This window comes from Cyprinus carpio, chromosome A3 (assembly GCF_018340385.1).
Source record: "Cyprinus carpio isolate SPL01 chromosome A3, ASM1834038v1, whole genome shotgun sequence".
Lineage (NCBI taxonomy): Eukaryota > Metazoa > Chordata > Actinopteri > Cypriniformes > Cyprinidae > Cyprinus > Cyprinus carpio.
Genome location: NC_056574.1, coordinates 25,621,273 through 25,647,873, shown reverse-complemented (window position 1 = coordinate 25,647,873; position 26,601 = coordinate 25,621,273). Strand labels below are relative to the sequence as shown.

The 26,601-nt window shown below is 39.2% G+C and overlaps 1 protein-coding gene across 1 annotated transcript in view; it reads right to left on the bottom strand.

Moving 5' to 3' along the window:
- xylt1 (xylosyltransferase I) overlaps positions 1-24,083 on the bottom strand; it is a 65,368-nt gene extending 41,285 nt beyond the window's left edge. Inside the window, exon 1 of the mRNA XM_042726105.1 lies at positions 23,699-24,083. Coding sequence (XP_042582039.1) covers positions 23,699-23,971 — 273 coding nt within the window. The 5' untranslated portion in view covers positions 23,972-24,083. The remainder of the gene's footprint in view (positions 1-23,698) is intronic.
- Positions 24,084-26,601: the final 2,518 nt, after the last annotated feature.

Sequence of the window (26,601 nt, the reverse complement as noted above, 5' to 3'; positions counted from 1 at the left end):
CACAATTATCTTAAGAACTGTTTACACAGAGGTCTTCAATTTGACTGTGCAGTAAAAAAAAAAAAAAAAAAAAAAAAAATGAGATGAGAGGCTATGAAAAAACGCTGAGATGTAGGGAACTGCGCTATCTTTAAGCCCTTAATTTGAAACAATGATGGGACATGAAGTGGAGAACCCCACTTCAAAGACTCAATCCGCCCATGTGCCTATTAAAACTTGAAAAGAATCTCATAAAAGGAGGGAAAGGCCTCACGAAATTTGGAAGAATAGATTAGAACAACTCTTCACATGACACAGTCAGAGGGACTGCCAGGGTATGAGAGAAAAAAAGCAACATTTACTTCTCACAGTAAGTGTGTGTGTGTGAGAGAGAGAGAGAGAAAGAGAGAGAAAAAGGTCTGAATGCAAAGGTGACGAATGACTGTGAAGAATTCGAGCAGAAAATGGATACTCAGATTTGGGCTGAGCCTAGCCCTTTGGCCCTCATATCAGGCTTTTCCTGAGCTCTTCTGGCAGCTCTTCCACATGCTGCCAGTCTACTTCCACCCTAACACAGTCCAGCATCAGGCCAGCATCATATCAGGAGACTTATCTGTATGTGAGTGTGTGTGTGTATGATGGTTCCTACCATTGATCCTGTTACACCTGAACTTCTCTGTCTCTCTGTCTCTCCCTACAAGTTGTAGACACAGATACAGGATTCCCTGCCTGCCTGGGAGCTGTTATGAAATATTGATTTCCTTTACAGTATGTGGCTGTGGTCAGGGCTATGTGCTGAATGTGGTTGCATTGTACATCACTGTGCTTGTGGCAGAAAGGAAAAAAAGGACACTGGGGTTTATGGATGACACTGACACTGTGACTACAGATGCAATCCCACAATGCACTTTCCTGCTGGTGTGAGGGATTTGTCCCTGCGAACAAAGTACTAAAAAGCAGCAAGGTGGACACGTGCCATGGCAGTACCATGGTATGATTGGATGGCATAAAAAAATATGTTAAAGGGGTCATATGATGCGATTTCAAGTTTTCCTTTCTCTTTGGAGTGTTACAAGCTCTTGGTGAATAAAGAAGATCTGTAAAGTTGCAAAGAGTAAAGTCTCAAATCCAAAGAGATATTCTTTATCAAAGTTAAGACTCTGCCACACCCCCTAAAACAGCTCATTCAAACATGCCTCCACATGTCTACGTCACGATGTGGAAATATTTGCGTAATGCCAACCAAATATTCATGCAAAAAAAAGAAGGCGTGGTATCAGTAACCGCAGTTAGTGTTGAAGCAGTCATGTCAGGGAGATGCTGTGTGTTTCTTGGCGAAAGCAAAAGCACTTTATTTGGCCTTCTGAAAGTAGATGTATTTAGGAAGCTTCAAGATTACTTACAACAGAACAGCAACGCCTTTTATGGACGACTGTTTCGTGAACCTAAGAAAGGAGGTATTTCAGACTTTGCTACGACAATCTGGCGCTTCTGAATCAGCTACTGTAAGTATGTTTTGTTATTAGTTTAAGTATTTACTGTTGACTGTTCAAATTCAGAGTTTTGCGCATCGTGTGTGTGTGTGTGTTGAGAGAGAGACAGGGTCACACAGTGGAGTCAGCTGTCTTAACCATCAGTGGCTTTGTACTGCAAATACATACGAGCTTCATCACTGTGTCTGTCACGCGACTCTGTTTCCCTTTCGGGCTTGAACTGATGGTAAAACTAAGGACATTATTAACTGTCTTTACATTTATTTAGAAAGATGAAGCTCACAATTATGGAAAGGGGCGTTACACAATGCCCTGGGCCAGTAGGACAATCAGAGCAGACTGCACTTGTCAGAAGTAGGGACTTTGTAGATAATGACGCGTTTGAGATAGGCGGGGCATAGAGGACTACAATAATGTACAGAATTTGAAAAATAATGTGTTTTTTGAACATTAAAGCATGTCAACATATTCTGTTACACCAAATACACAAAATAATGATCTTTAAAAAAGTATCATAAGACCCCTTTAATGTTTTAGTACCATCAGGTCATTCCCACTGGGTAAATGATAAAACAGAACAGTGGCAGAAATAGGACTTTGTAATCACATTCTCATCCAATGTATCAGGAGACATATATCATGCAATTGTTGCAAGGAAGCAGACACAAACAATGAAAAATAAATATCTACAATTATTCACAAAAATATATGTTTATATGTTTTTATTTCTTACTGCTAAAATGCATTTTGCCAATTTGTGAGAAAATAAAAAGAAATGCAATTGCAAAATTTATATTGCTCATTAGTTCAACTGGACTATTTTATACGCTTTAAAATAAATTTAAATAAATTAAATACATTTGAATTAAAAATGTCTATATACTCTAGAAAACAATGCTGTTCTGTAAAAAAACAAATGTTAATAACATACTTACTAAAATATATAAAATGACTCATAATAACATGTAGATCTGCATTTGTATTTCTTAATTATGTTAATATGTATTTTGCATTTTAGGAAAAGATTAAAGGACTATTTATTAGCTGTGTAGACCTATTTTATATGTTACATAACTTTTGTAATATAAAAAACAACAACAACTATAAACCCACTTCCTAAAATATATACAATTGTTCGCAAAATTAAAGGGGTCATATGATGCGATTTCAAATTTTCCTTTCTCTTTGGAGTGTTACAAGCTCTTGGTGAATAAAGAAGATTTGTAAAGTTGCAAAGACTGAAGTCTCAAATCCAAAGAGATATTCTTTATAAAAGTTAACACTCATCGACGCCCCCCTGAAGTGGCTCGTTCTAACACGCCCCCACGTATCTACGTCAGTATGTGGGAAGATTTGCATAACGCCGCCCAGATGTTCACGCAAAGAAAGAAGGCGTACCTTTTATTCTCTTTATTGTTTTTATTCTCATTGTAGTAATGTTGTTGACGCCGCCGCCATGTCGTATAGACACTGTGTGTTTCACTGTGAAAGTGAAACTACTTTGTTTGGCCTTCCAAAAGAGAATGATATCCACTTCATCATGCCTGGAGCTGATCCGTGCTGGTCGCTGAGGAAATACATCAACTTTGCACTGTGGATCGCTGAATGGACTTTCAACATGGACAAAGCTGAGTCCAGCCCGGGGTCGTCACATGTAGTCCCTGCAAGCACAAGGTACGCTCCTTCGTAGAATCCGCCTACCGCACAGTTCTCAAGCCGCCCGCCTCTGCTCACTCAAGCCGGCCGCGGTTCACTCAAGGCCGTGGTGTGTGACGCTGTTTCGTTGAGAAAGCGAAACTACTTTGTTTTTGCCTTCCAAAAGAGGACATGACTAGAAATGTGTTTATATCACGTTTATAATGGTTTTTGTGTTTATGTCTCGTCGCTCCGGCTGGATATGTTAAGAGGCGTAACATTTCCATCACACGCTTGAGGCATTCGGCCAATCACAACGCGCTGGATAGCTGGCCAATCACAGCACACCTCGCTTTTCATAGCAATGAGCTTAGTAAAAATCGACACGTTTCAGAAGGCGGGGCATAGAGGAGAAACAATAATGTTCAGTATGTGGAAAATAATGTATTTTTTTTACCTTAAACCGCATAAACACATTTCATTACACCAAATACACAAGATAATGTTCTTTTTAGTATGTGGCATAAAAACTCTGGATAGGTTCATTTGAATTGAAACTGAATTGAAAATGACTGAAATATTCTAAAAAAAAAACCCTGCTGTTTTGTTACAACCTCACTTGCATGGGATCATCATATGAACATGCATTAAATGAAAAACCATGCACCTTGAGATAAAATTGTTTAAATTCCACAGAAGTGAACCTAATTGCTTTTAGCCAAGTGGCAAAAAGTGTGCAATGAGGCTTTCGGCATTGCTTGATGACAGTGGAGCCCAAAGGACAAAACAGAGGACCTGTAAAAGAGAAGTAGCCTCTCTCTCTTGAGCAGAAGAGCCCTGAAGTGGTGCAGCTGGAGGGGTGTGTGACCGCCATCATCAGATGATCTCTAGGGCTGTGGCCTTTTCTCTTGGCCAGAATAAGCATCCCTTCAGACCCTATGGGATCAGGTAGCCAGTGCAGTGCAATTCATCAGATGACTAAATCCTTCCCATTACAGAGTGAGAGAGAGATATATGCAGAGACAGGAATAGAAAGAGAGAGAGAGAGAGAGAGAGAGAGAGAGAGAGAGAGAGAGAGAGAGCACCAGTGGGAAAAGAATGATTAGGGAACTTTGAGGCAGCCATAGACTTTAATTACACTAACTATGCTGGTTTGGAGGGGAAGTGCTATGGAAGTTTATGGAGGTGCTCCATAAATGGCCCTAAAATGTTTCGCAGGCCGTTCTGACACAGTCAGGCAGAAGACTGTGGGCACAGTGGCAGGCTGGCACAATCCTTCCACGTCGCCTCGGTGTTGAAGAGCAATAACAGCGGGCTGAGGTAGATTAGCAGCAAGACTTACACACTCGGCGACATCTTTTATGAACAGTGCTGCCTTAATGTCATGGAGGCTGTAACCAACACTTACACTAAATCAACTTAAATAGAAACTTAAATGGCAAAGTGATTGAAAACTGATGTCAGAGAAAAAGGACGCAAAGATATGCAAATAACAGCTCTCAGGATAATTACGGTCATTTATTTGCCCCCTCCTATTGGCTCAAGGGTGGATTACAGAAGCAAAGATCGACTCTTAGAGCCAGTGCTTTGGCAGCCTTTCAGTCACCATTACTCAGTGGTGTGTCTCAATTGGATCTTTTCAGCGAGCTCAAGATCATCTGGGAGGCTCTTGCACTCACTCAAAGGCATCAGTGTTCAGGCAGATCAGCATGTGCATGATGTTCTTGGTGGTGCTTGTGCTATTACAAGGCCTGTGCAGTATGAAGCACTTATACTGCATGAAATCTCCAAAACACAATGGACAAAACTATAGCATATTCTCCAAGCTAAAACGTTTTATTACCTTGATTTTCCTGAAGCTTAAAGAGTACAACATAATGCTGACAAAATCAAGGTCCTACAGACTTTCCCTTATGGAGGGACCAGAGCCAGATCTCAATTTAGACTCTTTGCCCTGTAGTTTAATAGACTAATGGGCCAACAAAACTAAAGATCTAGCTTAAAATTGTAATTGACCATAAACTGACACCTCTCAGTTCAGTGGCCCCATCCATCCATTATCAACTATGGAGAAGAAGAGGGCACAAGCAAAGTCAGAATAAGCCAATTCCCTCTCTTCATTAGTATTCTTTTCATTCAGCTATTCAACCTTTTCAGGTTGTGAATCTGGCCTTAAATGGATACCCCATTTCTCTTCTCTGGAGTTTCTAAAAGGGCACCCCAAAGTGAAAAAGTCGAAATGAGAGCCGTGCTTCAGTGACTGGTCTGTCCCCGTACACCAGACACTTGACATTAAGCGATTCTTTTTCCACAGCTTAAAGCAAAGAAGCGGAGACTGTAATCAGAAGATTCACCTGTCCACCGAATCACACTCAGATCAAAAGACTGTCTCCCGAGAGCCGGACGCTTTACCAAGCTACCAACCATGTTACACTCGCAGCCAGACCTTCAACTAAATGGCTAAAAGTCTGGTCCACATTTTCTGTAAGAATCGCCCACCTAGAAAGGATAAGGTGTCTAAATTAATTAAAATGAAACTCTAAAATCAGTCGCTTTAAATAGCACAAGTGAATTTAGGCATCACAACATTGTAATGTACAGCATAAAAATGGATATTTATTTGGAAATTTGTTACCCATTAGTTTAAAAGTCTGGGGTCATTATTTATTTATTTATTAAATAAGAAGTCTTATGCTCAACAAGGCTACATTTATTTGATTAAAAAAAACAGTAAAAACTTTAATATTGTAAAATATTATTATAGTTTAAAGTAACTGTTTACTATTTGAATATATTCTAAAATTTAATTTATTTCTGTGATGGCAAAGCTGAATTTTCTAATCCATAAATTAATAGAAAGTTCAAAAGAACAACATTGACTTGGAATAGAAATCTTTTGTAACATAGCATTGCAAATGTCTTTAATGTCACTTTTGATCAATTTAATGCATCCTTGCTGATTAAAAGTATATTTAAATTTTTTTTACTGACCCTAAACATTATTACTATTACTATTTATCAGTGTTGAAATTAACTTGGTATTGAGCGCTAGATGGCAGCAAAGGAAATCGAAATTTAAAAACAGAGGAAATGAGCTCAATTAAATATCCAATATAGACCAAAATTCAGATAATAACCAACATGATACATTATATTATGCATACACTGTGCATCACTAACTTCAGTCATCTTATAGTTTACCAGACTGAGAAAGTTGCTTTCTGGGTTTGTATGAAATATGCATCAGACGATCTGCAAACAAACAAATCATATACCACTCATATTAGAAACTCTAGTATCAGTCGTCTGGGCAGACAAAGAGTTAATAAAGACACTCTAGCAACACACAAAGTATTCTCAAACCCTCTGGGATTGCTGAGGATTACAGGGATTTGAGTAGACACTGGATTAAGAGATTTTTTTTTCCTTTTTTTTTTTTAAGGAGAAAATACACACATAAATTGTGGTTTTCTCCTTAAACATGCAGCATGCACTTAATCACTGCTAGAGACTGAGCTTGGAAGCTTGAGACTCTTCTCTGGTTGGCCTGTGACTGTATCTTCAACAGTAGGCTTGGGGGTCTCCAGATCCCTGTCAGAAATCAATTGCAGCCTTTGCATTTGCACCCGCTGCTTGTGCAAACAGCGATCAGAGACACACAGACCAGCTGTTTAGAGGGATTCACAGAAGGTTCGTCTAAAAGAGTGCGAACGGGACCCTCTGTCCTGCCGGGATGAGTCGGGGGAATCTAACCGTGGGTGGCAGAGGGAGTTTATTAGCATAACCTAGCCTGCAGACTAAAGGACATTCAGAGGCTTGGTGGGAATTCACACCAGTGTGTGATATACTTGCATTCGCTCGCTTGCCGCTTAAAAAGAGAGTGGATGAGTCACGTGATCAGGGCTGTGAAAGAACCTGCGTCTTGGTCACATGCAGCCGACATGATTCACAAGCCCCAGCAGGCATTGCCTAGAATTATGCCCTTCCAGCAAACTTTAATTAGGTCTCCATTGCGGGATGCATATTGTACAATGGAATGGGTGAAATGGGATTTGTGGCTCGAAAAAAGGTGGCGATTTGGGAGCACCCTTTGGGTTGTAGACAAAGCTATTTGTGATTATGATATAATAAGACAATATTCTCCTCATTTACCACATTAAATTCATCGCCGACATTCACAGACAACCACAAATGATTCTCCACCACATGCAGAAATGACAAGAAGATCATCAGCTTTGGTGTCGAAGAAGCTTACAAAACAAAAATGAAATATGAGAGGTCTCTCAAAACAGAAGACGACCGCAAACGAGGCCTTGAAAATTCACGGAGTGATTTAAATTCTCTGAATTTCACACTCAAGCATAAAACAACACCAGGCCTTATTCCCTGGATGCCTCTCCCTATCTGCATAAGACAAAAACAAACAAACACAAAAACTAGTTTAAGATGCTTACCAATGGGATTTTTGTCTACTCTTGGGATTATGGATTTGAAGTATTTGTTATTGCATCTGCTAAAATCCGTGGCTGATATTAGGCCGTGTGTAATGAGGTTGTTGTAGAGTAGTGTGATTATCTGATGCTGGGTGGATTATGGTGGCTGCTCACTGACGATGGATACACAGACGAGCCAGTTTGGCCCACGTTTAGCGCAGGAATGCAGAGGACCCAGTATACACAGCGGACAGAAACAGACTGTGAGACCTATTCAGAAAGGAGACAGGAAGAGAGAGAGAGAGACGGACAGACATAACAAACTCGGAGACCTTGTGTACTGAGACCCTTCAACCTGTTTGACTACAGCTGATTTACTTTAGTTGAGTGTGTGTGTATGGCATATCTTTGAATGCCATGTGTGAGAAGATAGTTGGACGTGTGGGAGTGCTACTGAGGGGGTGTGTGTTGGTGTGGGGGAAATAGAGACAGACTAAAAGAGACTGAACACAGAGAGACAAAGAGAGAGAGATATTCAGACTATTATTCAGAGTAATTTCACTGAATATTGTCTTATTTAAACACATTCAGATATATATTCTGGTTAAAAGTCTAAAATCATTCTCAAAGAAACTGACAAAAATCTAAACATCATCATGATAAACTTTAATTCGATCTCCACAACAAACCTATACATTGATGAAAATAAATCTGAATTGAATTGTAAAAAGCCTTTCTGTGATGGTACCATGAGGCGTCGCTCACTAGCAGATCTCAGACTTCTGGAGGGGATGCAGATTCGTAGTAGTGAGTGGAAGTAAGCGGGTGCTGAGCCTGTGGCTGTTCTATATGCAAGCATCAATGTCTTGAACTTGATGCGAGCCGCAACCAGAAGCCAGTGCAAGGAGATAAAGAGAGGTGTAACATGGGCTCTTTTGGGCTTGTTAAAGACCATTCGTGCTGCTGCATTCTGAATCATCTGTAGAGGTTTGATTGTGCTCGATGGAAGTCCAGCCAGAAGAGCATTGCAGTAGTCTAGCCTAGAAATGACAAGGGCCTGGGCAAGACATTTTGCAGCATGCTCAGAAAGGGCCTGATCTTTCTGATGTTGTGCAATGCAAACCTGCAAGATCGAGCATTCTTTGCAATGTAGTCTTTGAAGGTCAGCTGGTCATCAAAGATTACACCAAGATTTCTGACCGAAGTTGATGGGGTAATTGTAGAAGAATCTAGAAGATTTAAATAAGTAAATCATAAAAAACTAAAAACTAAAATCAATCAAAAAGTAAATTTAGGCATCATGGCATTATAATGTACATAATAAACATTTTTAGATTTTAAATATTACAGAGTGTTATTAACTTACCGTTTTACATTATAAATTGTGGGAAATTGTTGTTTTTAATGAATAAATCTAACTTTATTCATACAGAACCTTTCAAACTATTCAATACAATTCATAGTATTTCAGTGTAAACAAAATGTGGGCAATAAAAATAAAAAAAACTAGATTATAATAAATCAGTAAAATAAGATGAATTAAGAATGATCCATTATGAAATGTTGATAAATCAAAATTGAATATATTTGTATATTTATTTTTTGGGATATTTTCCCTATATGCTGCTTAGCTGCAAATGCTTTGGCCATACCAATGTACAATTATTTGTCATGCTAATAAAGCACATAGACAGGGTGAGCGACAGGAAGACAGAGAGTGAGAAAGTGAGAGAGTGAGAGTGTGAGTGTGAGAGAGAGAGAGACAGAGGTAGTGTTGGGGGGTGCACTACCTGTCTGGATGGTGGTTATAAAGCAGCCGGTGAACGCCAGAGTTTATTTTCCTTCGGCCGTAACTGACTGAGCTGTAACACAAGCCTCATTCATGTGACCAACACACAGTTACCCAGTCACACTGACACACCTCGACACTCATAGTCACACACCCTGACCAACGCTTTCCACCGCTCACACTGAATGCATTCACATGAATACACAACCCCTCTCTTCATCTGCAGCGTCAACCGCTCGCCCTGATGACTCCTGCTCAACCGCCGTCTTCTTCAATCATCAATTTAACACTAAAATACTGAACTGCAACACGTACAGCATTAGTGCGTTTACTGATGTGTTTGTATTTCAGTATATTTAACCAGTTAAGCAGTATTTATGTGTATATGTATTATAGAGATATGTAATATATCAGTACAATATTGGTTCTCGGCCTTTATTACATACTGATTTAAAAAAAAAACAAATCTGGTAGTATCAGTTGATTTTGTATATGCATACTGTGCATGGCCTTATCCTTTATATTTACTGTCTTTACAATCTTTACAACTACACAAGAATCATTTATAAGAATTTAGTACATCTCCACATGAATATCCATATTTTATACTAGGGCTGCACGATTAAGACAAAAATCGTAAAAAAAAAAAAAAAAAAGTGAAAAAGTGTGACGTGTCATACAGCCAAGTATGGTGTCCCATACTCAGAATTTGTGCTCTGCATTTAACACACACACATCGTGAACCCACACCCGGAGCAGTGGGCAGCCATTTATGCTGCGGCACCCGGGGAGCAGTTGGGGGTTCAGTGCCTTGCTCAAGGACACCTCAGTCATGGTATTGCCAGCCCAAGACTCAAACCCACAACCTTAGAGTTATTAGGCCACGACTTCCCCCTATTGTTATTGTAATCTGAAGTACAGCAGATATGATAAATAACCTTTCTGAAAGTGACGCTTCAAATAAAGATGTCTCAATTACAACGTAGCGCCAGCAGGTGGAGACAAGTGCCTTAAAAACCAGATTTGTTCAAAAAAAGTTAATTCTTTCAGGAAAGTGCTTTTTCTTTAGGAGCCAGTCATTTAATCAGTTGTTTAACTTTTTTTTTTTAAACAATTTGTTTAATATTAAATATTAATTTATAAATAGATTGCAGTAATTTGAATTTTGTCAGAACCTCTAGTAAATGACATGTTATTTTGCTGTTGTCTATATTTTCAGAAACATGGTGCGAGAATCGTTATATCTATTTAAAAAAAAGGAATACAATTTAAAAATCACGTATGTGTGCTCAGCAAGACAGTTTTGTGTTTGAGCGCCCCCAAGTTGTGTTTTACTGTAACTTCAGAAGCTCCAGACACGTGTGCAAAAGCGCCATTCTCATTGGTCGTATAGTTTTTGACGCGGCGCGTCAAACCAAAAAAATGAACCCGAGGCGTTTTTTTAAAAAATGGCACTTTTACGCGTGGCGTTTTTCACGTCGGTGTGCACACTCACATTGGCGCCCTTTGTTTAGTCACGAGGCGTTAAACGTCGGTGAATATCGCGCACGAAATTCGTCCCGGTGTGAACAGGCCTTTAGGGTTAGGAGTCAAACTCTCTTACCACTAGGCCATGACTTCCCCACAAAAAACTATTCCCTTGCAATTGTAATTGTGATTATTAATCGCGATTATCACAATTTACACTGAATGTGAATGATGTTTAAACCAGCTGAAGCAACTGCATGCCATATTTTATATGAAAATTAAGAAGCTGAAAACACTCAAACTGAAAATCTTTTAATGTTTATCTATAGTATTAAGCCTCAAATGTCAACAATACATTGGATTGGTTTCTTCTTTAAATAAAGTAAAAATATTCATGGTATTATAACTAAAATTAAAACAATGGAAAAACCCTTTTAAAACATTTAAAGCACACAGAATAACAGTGTACTTCGAATGATTCATTTTCACTTTGAACGATTACACAATTGCAATCGCGATAAGAAATTAGATCATTTGTACAGCAATATTTTATACTGTACATTATAATGTTGTGATGCCTAAATGAAATTTTTTAATTCATTTAAACCTAAAATTTTATTTCATCCATAGCATGAAACTAATTATTGGCTTCAGACATAATTTTAATATCAGTTCATCCCTAATATTCTGCATAGAATTCATCGAAACATGACTGCACATGTTTAAAACAAAAAGAGTCAATACACAAACGTCACTCCATCATCCCGCCCACTACTCACAGATCATCCTTAAGCCCCGCCCTCTTCCATTTCCACACAATGAGTGATAACAAATAGATGCCAACAATGACAGGGTGAGATGGAATTAAGGGCCTGTAGCAGCATACTTAGCCAAGTATGAATAGCGACCGACCACAGTTATGTTAATGGTAGCATTACGGTGCACCAATTTGCTGTTTCTCCAATATCTGTGACAGGCCACTATTGTGCTGTCAAGCTTACATAACAATTAGCTCACTTTTTATGGACATGTTTACAAAGGACATAAAGCACTGCTAGCAAAATATTCTACCCTAACACAATAGACATTCAGCCGCTTGAAAGCATTTTCACGACGGTGGCTGCACCAGGAAAAGAAAGTCTTTATCACGGTGCTCGGTGTAAACTATAAAATCAGCCCGAGCGCTTGTTTTTTTTTTGACTAGATGAAGTCATTGGCGAGGCAACGGGACCGAGCCCGCTCATTAAGAGAGCACATCATGGAATTGTTTCTGATAACCATCAGCTTAACACAGAGAAACAGATCAATAGGTGTTGGCTCGGTTCATTACGTAACAGTCAGAGAGAGATGCAAGTGCTCTGTTTGGTCTTCTCTGCTCTTCTGGAACGAAGGTACCCTTATGAAAAACCATTTGACTTTGCCATGCAAAAACAACCTGGCTCAACTTTCCGGATTCACCGTCATCAATCTTTACAAGGTCTGAGATATACTTCCCTTTCTGTTTAAGAGCTAATGGAGGGGAGGAAATCCCAACAGGGCAGCTGTCCAAGTGAAGCTGGGGCAAACGAGCACCCTGGGGCAACTTCTGATGATCAAGCAAAACAACGACCAGCCTGGATTAAATGTTGAGAGAGAGAGGGAGGGAGAGAGAGAAGGATATGCAGAGAGAGAGAGGCAACAGAGACCAGAGAGATGGCCTGTAAGCACTTAGACATACTGACGGAGTGTGAGTCAGCACTGCACGGCGAGGAGAGGATGGAACAACTCAATAACAGGAAAAGATTGAGAGAAAGACAATGTATCCACTACAGAGTAATTTAGTTGTGTGACGGGGAATGACACAGATAGCTGGACAGAAGTGGAAAAATGTTCGTGTTTATTTTAACAGTTCTTGAAATGTATGTACTGTAATTATGAATTTAAAAATTCACTGTTCATTGTTTCTATGGCACTCCTTATAATCCTAGTTTCTGTGAATAAAAAATGTTTGAAAACAAGACACTTTGTCATCATTACAGGAGAAGAACCAGAGGAAACATGCAGGGGGCACCTACTGTAAATGAGGGGGCCTCTAAATATTGTCTTAAATAACAGGGGCCTCTCCATTAATTGATGTCATTAAAAAATGTCAAATTAGGTCACAAAATGTCCCATTATTAACAAAATATGACTCATAAGCATTAGTCTGGTGCAACTGGTCAGTTCTATTTATTAATGCCTTTTTTATTAATGATTATTATGAAAATTGCTTTATTATTGTGTTACTGATCAAAGTAATTACACTACATCATTACGGTGTATATAATGTAATTTGTACTATTTTTGCTATTTATGTCACTTTTTTTGTTTGTTGGTTTGTTTCTTTTTTTTTTTGTTAAAATGATGGACAATATTTGGAATTATCCATGAATGCTGTTAAAATTCAGTAAATGGCAAAAAAAAGTAAGTTAAAACAACTCCTGACATCTTCAGCAGGGAATGAATTTGAATAAAACAAAAATTTGATTTGACTATTTTGTGTTATTTTAACCGGACATTGTGTCATTGGGAATTAAAAAAAAAAAAAATTAAACAACAAAAACAAAACACACACACACACACACACACACATTTTAATATATATATATATATATATATATATATATATATATATATATATATATATATATATATATATATATATATATATATATAAACCCTGATATATACCTACAAGCTTGGCTGTGTGATAAGGGTGCTAGTGAGGAATATGCTTTTTTATTCCTAAGTTTTATCTGCTTAGTCAAATTATGGGTGCACTCTCTGGAGCTCTACTAGAAAAGATCACTTCACATGCTACAGTGAGTGAGAAAGAGCCTCACAGGTGTGTGTGTGTGTTTATGTGGACACTTATGTCACTGTCGGTCCCCAGAGTCCCTCCCTCTGGGAGCCCACTGCTAATTCAGGTGGCGACCGGTAGGCAGATAACGAGCACATTCATATTCAGCACACATGCTGAGCACGACATATGAGATTGATCACCATCAAACCCGACTCCCCTCGCATCAGGACCCGAGCGGTGTTTGAGCATGTGGGACCGGCTGACCTGAAGAGAATCAGAACATGCAGTAACAAGACAAATGTGGCGTTCCGCTCACCTGGTGCACAGCAGCATCTGGCTAATGAGAGCGTGTTAAAGCAAATGAAGGAAGTGCCGTTTATTGCTGCATTAACACAGGCTTCAAAACACGCCAAGCACATGCGGAATTCACTTAATCACCAACATCACAGTCCTTCACTGGTATGTTTTACCCAACCATACATCTGTCCACAGAAATCTTTCAATTAGTGAGGTTGACTAATTTATCTAGATTTTTTCTTTTACTAGAGAAAGAGGAAGAGACAAAAAAAATGTTATATGAAACTTGAAATACAAATTAAAATGTAAAAATTAATATATCTATATCTATATATCTATCTATATATATATATATATATATATATATATATATATATATATATATATATATATATAGAGAGAGAGAGAGAGATAGATTTAGTAATAATGTTTTTCTTATAAATTCTTATAAATTAATTATATTTTTCTTACAGCATTATATATATATATATATAATAACAATAATTTAATAAAAATAACAATTAAAATATTATTAATATATAATTTATATGATATTTTTTCTTATAAATTATATATAAGGCTGCATTTTATAATAAATAAATAAATATGTGTGTGTGTGTGTGTGTGTGTGTGTGTGTGTGTGTGTGTGTGTGTGTGTGTGTGTGTGTGTGTGTGTGCGCGCTTGATGTTTTATAAACAATTTTATTTGTTTATAAAACAATGTTATTTTTCTGGGTCAAGTTAATGCAAATGCAACCTAATTATACAGGCTTTCCTCATGACCAATTAGTCAACTGGTCATTAAATCGGTCCACCGACTAGATGATTTTGAAAATATCTCAATTTGGCACATCCATTTATAGTTTAATTTCAACCCAGGCTTTAATAGCTAATTTTACATTTGGGCTTGGAAATTCTTTGCTTAGGTGGTACAAAAGTATTTATGCACAAAAGTAAAATATCCCCAAAAAGTTGCAACTAAAATGGACTCAAAAAATAAAAATAAAAAATCCAATATTGCCGTTTACAGAAAATCATGAATTTTTCTGAGGTCTAATCCACTTCCTATTATGTATAGCCAACATCCCCATTTCCACAAGCAATGAAACTTCCAGTTTCAGTTTTAGGAAGGAACAAGCAAATGAAACCAAACAAGAAATCCAGAATTGGATAACCAAATAACATGCAAATGTTGGGGACCAGATGAAGTCTGCAGACTTTTCTGCGCCGATTTTTTCAAATGAGTCAAATCATGAACATATACGAGAAACAGAAGATTCTATTTTTCTTCCGCTGGCCACAGATTGCATGTGGGCTTGGGTTAATGCCATGTTTAAGCAGGCAGCGCAGTGGCCCACGATAGGTGAGAGGTCATCTGTGTCCCTCATCGCTTTAATCAAAAAGGCTGAAAAGCAGACAATTTGAGCTGACAGAGTTGTGACTGTGGTATTAAAGAGCAGTCGACAGTTACACAAAGTGCAGTACAAAAAGGGAATAGTCACTCCCCTATCTATTTTGCTCTATTTGAGTCAACACAGGCCAGGTAGAGTGCAGCACTACAGCCAAATAACCAGACAACAAAGGCTCACGCTGCTTTTTAGACAGACACAAACACCCTAGACTCTGATTATCTGCACTGACGAAAGTCAGAACAGACACAATACTTAAGGATGAAGAATCATTTCAGACAAAATCGAACCAATAGGTGTCTTTTTCCTGTCTGTGGGGAACAGCAGGTTTGAGAGCCTTCAGGGGGTTCAGAGGCATCTTCTGAAACACTCTCATGTTTCTAACTCTCGCTCCAGACTTCCCACCTCGCCGCTTCCATGCGGTCTCGGGACGAAGATCGAGATAAACAGCTGAAACAATCGCACGGCTAATGGTGCCCGCTTTAATCCTCTGCCAATCCTGTTTGCCAGAATTAACAGCCCATCGAGGCCACTAACAAATCCGAGAGCAGAACAGATACGGAAGAGCAGAGAGTGTACACAAGAGCACCTCATCAACAAAAAGGTGACCGGCACTGGGGTCAAAGCACACTCTCTTATTATTGCTACCAGCTATGTTCAAACGAATGGAGTGGTATAGGGCGCTTCATGCAGCAGAGCCGGCTTCAAGCAGGATGATGGCTCTACAGGGAGCATTTTGGAGCAGACGACACTGAAAGACGGACACACTTCACACTGCTGAGGCAGGATGGCATCGAGCCATTCTGCTGACATGCACACATTTACTGGACATTAACACTCCTGCCAAACTGCGACAACTCGAAGGCAAAACTGTTTGAGAAGCAAGACCTGCTGAGAACTCAGCCGCCGATTAGTGCTGGAAGGATTATAACGTGCACTTTAGACTGCGGGCTTAAATACGACCACAGTAGAATAGAATTATCACATTAGACACAGATAGAGCAACAAGTCTGTAGGGATATTATTATTAGCGAGAGACTAAATGAGACGGAACATCGCTCCAGGCTCGCTGTACTTTACATTACACCTGGATTAGAAAGCTAAATTAACACCCCTGCAATTAAAAAGAACCATAACACATGGAAGCCAAATGGTGATGTTAGTATTAGCCTGCAGTGAAAATCTGTTCCAGCCTCTGTATTTTTACATTATCCAGATACATGAACACAATTAGGGTGATTTTTTTCTTCAATGAGGAAAAAGCTGTTCAAACACTGCTACTGATGACAGAAAGATTTCTAATTAGATTTAGGCAAACCTATGTTTGAGAGAATTATGGTAATGAGATGATACATGATAATTAGTATCAATTAATTGTAAAAAAACGAGGCAGACTGATGAGGGAGTTTAGCGCTTTCACTGAGGTGGGGCGTTTAAGGAATTCTGTGTGAATTAATTAGAAACACTTTAATGTTTTATACACTCTGGCTGCGTATCAAAACTGAGAGAGATTGCCTACCTAAGAGGCATTCCTAGGCATGCATGTGCATCAAAAATTTTGAAAAACATAAACATCAATACTCAAAAAATGCATCCAACTAGATTTTAAGACACAATCATGATGGATACATGCTCTTAAGTGGTGTGAAAAACTGTTATTGCAAAAACATCTGATTTTTAGAAGCTGATCCTCCGTAAAAACAGAAAATGTCACTATAAAGAGCTATTTTTAACTGATCTGACCCTACTCTAACTCGTGTTACCTAATGTAGTCGGGTCATTGTCCACAACACAAGGCATGGAAGGTCTGTCAGCAAAGCCGCAGGCAAAGACTGAGAGCAGCAGCATCGTGTCCAGACAGACAGCCCAGCATTTCAAGGTACAAATTGAATGGGAATCCACAAAATCAATAATACAATATGTTGAGCTGAAACTGCCACTAAAGATTTTTTTTCCCCAAGGTGTCAGTGAGGACAAAATTCTGTAGTGCTTTTTGTGCCCCGTTTGGAAAATCTGCTCAAATCTTGTTAAATCGAAAGAGTCTTATATGATATATAAAGGTTTTTATATTCACTCACTCTATTATATAATAACATATTATGAACTACACTCATTTTTTAGAACGGATTAAAAAATAATACTTAAATGCACGGAAAAATAAACAAAATAAAATGAGCTGTCACAAATGTAAATTCATATTGCAACTTAAGTTAAAAAAAATTAAGTACATTAAGACGCAACAGGACGTTTCTGCAGAATTACCTAATCAGGTTACTTCAGTCTATATTTTGACTTCAATAACTGAGTTAATGTTACTACATACAACGCATTTTAATTTACTTGACGAAAATCTGTATAGTTTTTATTATGCAATAAGAGGAAAAGAAATGCAGCGCATTTAATAAGAAATCAAACGCATTTTAAAGATATCCGTAGATTATTGATCATGCATCCTTTCACTCTTTATAAAGATCACGAAGAGCTCATTCTGAGCGCATATCACCAACAATATGACATCACCATGATCTGAAAGCAACGCGCAAGAGCTGCGCTGCCTATTCCGCCGGTAATCTTACATTGACAGTCTCTCGTAGTGATGGAACGTGAAGGTAGTCGCGGCCATGTTTGGGGACACGCTCGTCAGCTGTCAATATATTAGTACACAGCGATAATAAATAGGAATAACAATGGACCGAACAATGAACAAGTGTAAGATTACATATAAAGAAAAACTCAAGAAGGAAGCAAAGTTGCGGTGCTTAGAAAAAATCAAGACAATCAACGAACTCGATCCGTACGAACACAAAGAATGGTCTGATGATCTTAACGAGCTGCCGCACGTAACCTTCCCCGATGTATTTTCATACCTTGTTTGTAGTGTCAGTGCGTACACATCTGATCAATTTGTATGTTGTTATTATCTAGATTCCGAATTTAAATTTACAAATGGATGGGTGCAGGACCTTCAGATTTTCCCGCGTCAACGAGCAGAAAACGCAGGAAAACGGTTGTTCGCACAAAGGTACGTTATGTAATAAAACACATTTCTATCACTCTTAACATCAGCAGCATATGTTAGTCTTGAGTTTGATTCGCTGGCTGGCTGCCCACGGGGTGTGTGTGTTAACGGGGCTGTGCAATTAATCACATGGGAATCAATCTGCAGTAATGAACGCAATAATGCCTAATTGTCAGGGAACTGTGGCTCTGTGTAGTAAATGCCGCTCCCTCTGAAAGCAGGTAATGAAGATTTACTACAAATCATGGAACCGGCTTTACTGATGAGATGCGCATGCGATTAATTGCACAGCACTGGTGGGTGTGTTCACTGTTTGTGTGTGTGTGTGTGTGTGTGTGTGTCTAGTGTGAGGCCTTATTCATATAACATGATTTGAGATATTTGTCTTGTTAATCATTCATTTTGTACTTACCTTAGTATTTTCTATATATCATAGGTTTTGCACTCTCAACGCCTTAATGAACCTCCACTCAAGCCATGGGTAATCCTCAGCTCCAGTGGCCAAGTAGAGTGTGCACACTGCACATGCATGGCTGGCATAGCAGAGTCTTGCACACATGTTGGGGCTCTCCTTTTTAAAATCGAAGCAGCAGTTCGGATACGGGGGACCAAGACTGTCACTGATGTTCCAGCTTACTGGATGATGCCCGCTAACGTTGATAAGGTCCAAGCAGAAGTGGGCCACAAGATCGACTTCACCACTGGTGCAGCTAAGAGAGTGGCACTTGACAAGTGCATCAGTGGAGAGAGAGGGAATGTCAGGGATACGTACTCATTTAGGCTCCACGAGTCATTGTGCACATGAGCCCACACTTTCAGACCTGTCACCCCTGCTTCAGATTTTGCACACTCACAGCAAGGCCGTTTGTCTTTCTGGGATGGAGGAGTATTACCATCATTATATCGACCCAGTTAAGCCACATGTAGTGCCAAAGTCCCTACAGCATCTTCGTGACCCAGGAAAGGATGGATGCGATCTACCCGTCCTGTTCCAGCATTGCAACACCCTCACACACCTGGTAGCAGTAACAGAGACACAGGCAGCTGCAATTGAAGCTCAGACGAGACTGCAACATCGATCATCTGTCTGGTACACATCAAGAGCAGGAAGAATAACAGCTTCCAATATGCATGCCGTTATGTCCACTAGTGTTGAGAAAACCAGCCACATCAACTGTGTCAATAGTGTGTTATCCCAAAAAAACAGCAACATCAGCTGCCATCAGATGGGGGATAGACAATGAAGGAACAGCAAGGCAGGTCTATGTCACAATGGCAGCACCTCACCACACAAACCTAAAAGTGGAGCAATGTGGATTTATCATAAATCCATTATTTCCTGAGGTTGGGGCATCACCTGATGGTCTCATTCACTGCACATGTTGTGGGAAAGGCTGTCTTGAAATCAAATGCACATTTAAGCACCGCAACAACTCCATCCTGCAGGCTTGTGCAGATGACAGCACTTTCTGTCTCCAGGTAACTGATGGGAAGTTACACTTGAAACAGACACACATTTACTACAGCCAAGTACAAACACAGATCTTCGTTACTGGATCACAGTTTTGTGACTTTGTTGTGTGGACAGAGAAAAGACTGTGTTGTGGTTCGGGTCTTACCAGATGCAGACTACTGGACAACACTTCTAAAGAGGGCACAGGAGTTCTTCCACAAAGTTTCTCTACCTGAGCTTGTTTCTTGTTACTATACTCAACAAGCCTCCACAAAGACACCTGTTTCAACAGAGTTACAGCCATCTCGCACAAAAAGAACAAGAACACATACATGTGAGAACGTGCAAAGACTCTGGTGCATTTGCAAAGGGCCTGAAGATCTAGATGACATGGTGGCTTGTGACAATGAGAATTGTGTAGTCCAGTGGTTCCACCTCAGCTGTGTGGGACTCAGTCAGGCACCTTCAGAAACTGAGTCATGGCTTTGTACCTCCTGTACACACTGACACATTGGAGTGTGTTTTTGTACTTATAGTTGTCTTGAATTAATTAGTTTTAATAATTGTCTATTTACCTTTTTTCCACTTATTGCATTATGTTCTTGATAATCAAAGATTATACTATTACATGTTACACCTGTTGTATTTGCACAACAGTTACACTGAACTTCTAACTTTAATTGTTTTTCTATTTAACTTTTTACTATCAATGTTCTTTATACTTTAAGGTTATACTTACATTTTACACCTGTTGTATTTGCACTACACTTGCACTGAACCTCTAAATTTAATTGTTTTCCATTTAACTTCAACTTATTGCATTATCTTTTCTTGATACTTGAAGGTTAGACTGTTGTTACACGTTACTCCTTTTGTATTAGCACTACAAGTGCACTTAATGTATAAATTAAATAATTGTTTTTCTATTTAATTTTTTACTTATTGCCTTACATGTGGTCTTGATACTTGTTTACCTAATTATCTTTTGTTTTACACTGCCCCTTTACCTGTTTTATATGCGTTACTGTAAACCAGGGTTATTCAAATCTTACCCTCGAGGGCCAGTGCACTGCAGAGTTTAGCTCCAACCCTCTCACATACCTGTGATTTTCTAACGATCCTGAAGACACTGATTAGCATGCTCAGGTGTGTTTGATCAGGGTTGGAGCTAAACTCTGCAGTGCACTGGCCCTCGAGGGTAAGATTTGAATAACCCCGCTATAAACTGTACACATTTACGTCAGTGTGTTATGATGCACAAATAAAGCGATACAAAATTAATCAATTTCACTGTTTATTATTGTAACAGGTGGTATGCAATATGCATAACACTGATAATGCAGGATATGCGTGTGTATGTATTTACATGTGTGTGTATATAGTATATACACGTTAATATTTCTTATTTATACACATGTATGCATGTGTATTTATATATACACACTTAAATATACACAGTACACAAACATTGATAAACACAAACTTTGATTTTGGATGTGATTAATTGTGGTCAAATAATTTGACAGCCATAGTTTATGGTTTCATGACGACGCTGGGGCACATATTAGTCAGGGCACTGCATACAGTCACTATCTTGTCCAGGAACGTCATGTCTTCACCTTGACATGGGAGTACCATGCTGACTGGTACAATTCCATTCAGTATGGTGTACTTTGTGCGTACACATCCAATCACCCTCTCCACATGGACCCTGAGGTGAGCTATCCGGCGTGTTTCCTCCACATCTTTTGCATCCAGCTGGCTACGTCCTCTTGTGAATGCAGGTATTTTCACTTCTGCACACACGAGTCCAACACTGTCTCTGATGTCAAATCCACGATCTGCCAACACCAAGTCTCCAGGTAATAGTTTATTAAGAAGGCCACTATTCTCAGTCACATGTTTGTCACTGACACGACCTCCCCAACCTTGGGAAATGAAAGAGATAGAGCCTTGTGGTGTAATGCCAATGAGGTACTTTAGGGTGTGATGGTGTTTGTAGTGGGAAAATGTCTGTGCTCTAGCTTTGAGATTTGATGCTCTTTCAATGCGAATTTCAAAGCAGTCCACAATAACTGCTACTCGATTGCCAAAAGCCTCTACAAACTGATGTGGCATGGTGGCCTGTAAGCAGTGTCTCTCCGGCCAGTGCACCAAGGGTTTGAGATGTCTAAACATTGTACCTATGGTATCTCTGAATGTGGTGGACACAGTCTTTCGATCCACAGAGAAGAGGTATGCAATGTGCTGAATTGGGAGATTCAGCCTGAGGCGCATAAGTGTTGAAAGGAGCATTTGAAAAGGTGAGAGTTTTCGGCCAGTCTGTGGCAGGCAGGGAAGAAGCTGTGTCAGCACACCCATCAGAAGCGCAAGACATGGAAGCCCATTGTAGTACTTCACCTTAGCATCATCATCTTTAAAAGAATCCTCATCCATTCTCTTTTGGGCGAGCTCTTCCTTCAGTCTCCTGTTCTCCTCCAACAAACGGTTAATTTCACCACGCCTGCAGCTACAAAGATGGCATTCCTGCTGTTCTGCAACGTTGTTATTTGAGCCTGTGTCGTCCATTTGTGAGGCATCATTTGCTGTTGCAGTTTCATCCATCTGGCCAGCTACATGTAGTGGTGCAGGTGCAGCATTATCCCCTGTGACAGCTTGCAGTCTCCTTATACTCCGGTTAAACCGCCCAGAGTGCGTTGCTTTAACTTCTTTGTGCCCGAGATGCAACGATGGCACCCAGTCAGGATCACACTCCAGCATTTCATAGGCTGGGTTTGCCTAAAAATAAAAGATACAATTATTTTATTGGTTATGTAGTTATTCAGCCAGTTACCAGCGATTATCAAGATTGTGGGTAAAGATGAGGGAAGGACTCAAACAGAAAGCAAAGGGCTTTATTGAATAATAAAGCAAAGCAAAGCAAAACAAATAAAACAGCAGACACGAGAACACAACCAACGAAAACGAGACAAGAGCGTATGGTGAGGAAATGAAAATTTAACACACAGAGGAGAGCGCACGCACGTTCACACAAAAACAATATACACCAGTGTCAGGGCTCTGTCACATAACCAAGAATAAACCAGACCAAAGTGACAACCCTGACAATAATAAAGTTAAGTTAATAAAGTTTGCGGTGTAACAACAACTCCATTGCTAGTGGTAAAAAAAATAAAAATACAACAACAAAAGTTAAACGTGTTTTTGTTTTATAACTTACCTTTGTGAAAATGGCGTGAACAAACAAGCGTGTTTCGGGAAATATTGTTGAAGGTGATGGTTTTCCTTCTTACTGCCGCTAACCAAGCCATGCGACGCCGCTTTGTTAACTCAGAGACCTGAGATCCAAGGTGCTGTTTCCAGGCGGGGAAGCTGAAAAATCGCACTCCGTTTGAAATTCTTTTTCCATGCCGGTCGTGAGTGCGAGTATGGCAGTTAATTACACAACAAGCTTTCACCATTGTAACCTGTTGTTTAACTGTACAAAGCAAACAAAACCGTCAATTAACAATTCAATACAGTACATTCAGCAGCGTCCGTGTCCCCAAGTCCCAAAATGCATTGCGTTGCTGACGTCACGTTCTCAGACTCTATACACGATTACAATGGCAACAACTTAATGTGAGTTTTAATGGACAGCGCTCCGTCGCACGAGATCCAACAAAACTGCGCCGCGCGCGACTGTCACATCCTTCTCAGCCGCGGAATGTAGTCATGACAACAAGAGCGAATACATTTCAGCACATCGCAAACAAAACATCCTGCCTGCGTTTGTGAGCGCAGAAACACCCCGAAACGCTGGGTCTGGGGATCAGGCATCATTTCCGAGCGAGAACGGGCCCGCTATGACGGCGCACCGTGAGGAATGAATGGAGCGCGATGAACGGGAAAATTCCGCCTTACCGGTTGCTGTTTGTGTCGAACGGACGCTTTCCCCAGCGGCGGCTGCTGATGCTGATGCCTCCTCTGGAAGCCGCTCTTCGGGTACTCGCTCCAGGCTTTGTTGATGCTGATTCGGTCCCTCTTCTCCCTGCCGTTGTCTTTTCGGTCTTCTCCCGTGTCCAGACTGCTGAAGTTCCACACGATGAGCGTTTGGACCAGCAGCACTGTCAGCGCGGCTATTAACGCTGACCGCGATCGGCGAGCCAGCTTACGGGCACACAGACTGCCGAACATCTTCACCCTGAAGCGGCGAGGTGCCACTGCCTTGCGCCGACAGTCCGCTTTGTGGCTCGGCGTCGCGAAAGAAGTGTGGAGAGGGAGAGAGGGGGCGGCTGGCAAGAGCTCCGCTGGAGGAGAGAGAGAGAGAGAGTGAGAGTGTGGATGAAATATGGCCTGCGCCCCCTCGTGGTGACACATGTAAACTACACGGGGGTCATTCCACGAAATGGGCGCCTTTTCCATTTTGAAAAGGTGATTTATATCAAATTTTATCAGATAAACAATGACTGAACTGTTGTGTTAGTTCATTAGGGGGAGACACTGCAGGCAAAAACACTGTTTTTTTTATGCACCTGTCATGTTTGAGATTTTGGGTTTTTATATAAAGTGTTTTTTTCCAGACTAGTGGAAGGAAAACTTCCAAAAGACACTTTTAAGTGTTTCATTCATAGCACTTTATCTATTTGTTTCAATAGATTTAAATTAAAATTCACATTTTTAAAGGCTGTTTTCTGAAAATGAGTCTTTTTTTTTTTTCTCCTGCACTGAGCCATAAATCTCCACTTCAGTAGCACTTACGCACACCAAACTTTACATTTTTATGCCTGTCTATATCCTGGAGGTTTTTACAGAAAGATTTGTTCATATATAATTTGCTTGATTATATACAACATTTTATTCCCCCCAAAATTGTGAAAATATAGTGTTTTCTGTCCGTTCTAAGCATTTTCTGAATTAGATGGAGTGACAAAAATGAGATACCCAAAATTCCCTCTGTAAAAACTTTTGACTCTAATACGTCAAAAAATTACATATCAATGTAATCAATCAGCTGAGTAAGGCGATAACTATTAGTTTTTTTTTTCTTTTCACCTGCAGTGTCTCACCTTAAGACATTTTGATATTTGTTGAGATATAGCTGTGCCTTTAAAAAAGCAACAGGGTGACAAATTTAGTTAATTACCAGGCATGCTCAAGGCAAGGTCATAATACTACAAGGTGCTTATTAGAAAGATAATTTATATATTTATTCCTTTATATATAGCCTACTATATCTTACTATATCTTGTATATATCTTATATTATTATTATTATTATTATTTAAATTGCATATTTGTGTTTTTTTATAATTGTAATTTTTTCTCTCAACCAACCACAGGAAACACTCTATAATAATAACAGGCTATAATAATAAGACCCTTCAAAGACCTTAATAAGACCCTTCTTTCTAGTTTAAGTATATTATTTTATGTTCTGTAATACCTGCCACCAAATAAGGTTGTAGATAATCTCTCTTATGTTGCATGAAAAAATAAAGGTCAATTTAATGCTGATATTTTAACAAATATCTTGTTTCCAATGGTTTGCTGTTTTCAACAATGATAACTTATCTTCATCTATAGACAACCATAAGAAAATGTTTTTTTTTTTATGGTGTTGTTCATTATTTTAAAAAGAGAGAAAATTATGATGATAACAGTGTTGACACTTTAAATGCATGTTAATTGGGTGTTTTTATTAAAATGTGTCTACTAATATATATATATATACAGAGCTGGGTAGTAACGGATTACATGTAATCTGGATTACGTAATCAGATTCCAAATCTCAAGTACTTGTAATTAGAGTAAACTACTTTTTAAAATACTCGTAATCAGACTACAGTTACTTTTTTTATGGATTACATGATTACATATTATTTACACAATGGTAATAAGTTGTTCAAAATTAATTGATTCTCCTAAATTTCCTTTTTTAACGTTTATATTTTTTTTCCTAATAAACCTGCTGCTTATATACGTTCGTGATTCTTCAAGTTGGGGGAGGGGTGTCAGAATCGCGCTCAGAAGAAATCAGCAACAAGATAATGGGAAATAGCGGGTAAAGCAGCCTTTAATCACTGGGTGTACAGACATGATTTAATTTTTAAAGAAAGTCACGGGGAAAATGTCACTGTTCAGTGTAAGATCTGCCTACCACGGATTTATTTGCTGTCCACAGAAATCTTTGACCAAGCAAAGTTATTGCTGAGAATTTCATGTTCTTTTAATACATTTTTTGTAATGTTGATTTTTCTTAATTGTTACTACCTTATTCACTTCAAGGCCCCGTCCACACGGAGACGCATTTCGCTGTATATGCATACATTTTGTATCGTATAGGTGTTACGTCCACACGGATCTGGCGTTTTGGGAGAGTGAAACCGATATTTTTTAAACCGGGTCCGAGAGTGGATAAATTTGAAAATGCCGCCTTTGCGTTTTCGTGTGGACAACAAATCCGTATATTTTCTGAAACGATGACGTCATCAGCCCACGTCTCGCCCCTAGTCAAACACTGCTACGTCACGTAAGAGCAACAAAAACATGAACAAAAACTAATTGTCTTATTAATTAACATTAACACAAATTAATAAATGTATTGTTCCATGTTTGTTTGTATACCAAGCGCAAGGTTTATGGGCATAGTCCATGTCTTCTCCATTCTTAGTGTATCTCTGTGGCAGAATTTCAGTGCCACATGCTGGTCTGGCATGTATACTACATCGTTTTGTGTCTTTTCCTCATTAGTACTATGCACTTAAAATGTTTTGAGATGGATAGAAATGTCACTGCTGTGTGAATTTAGTCTTTTTCAGAATTCAT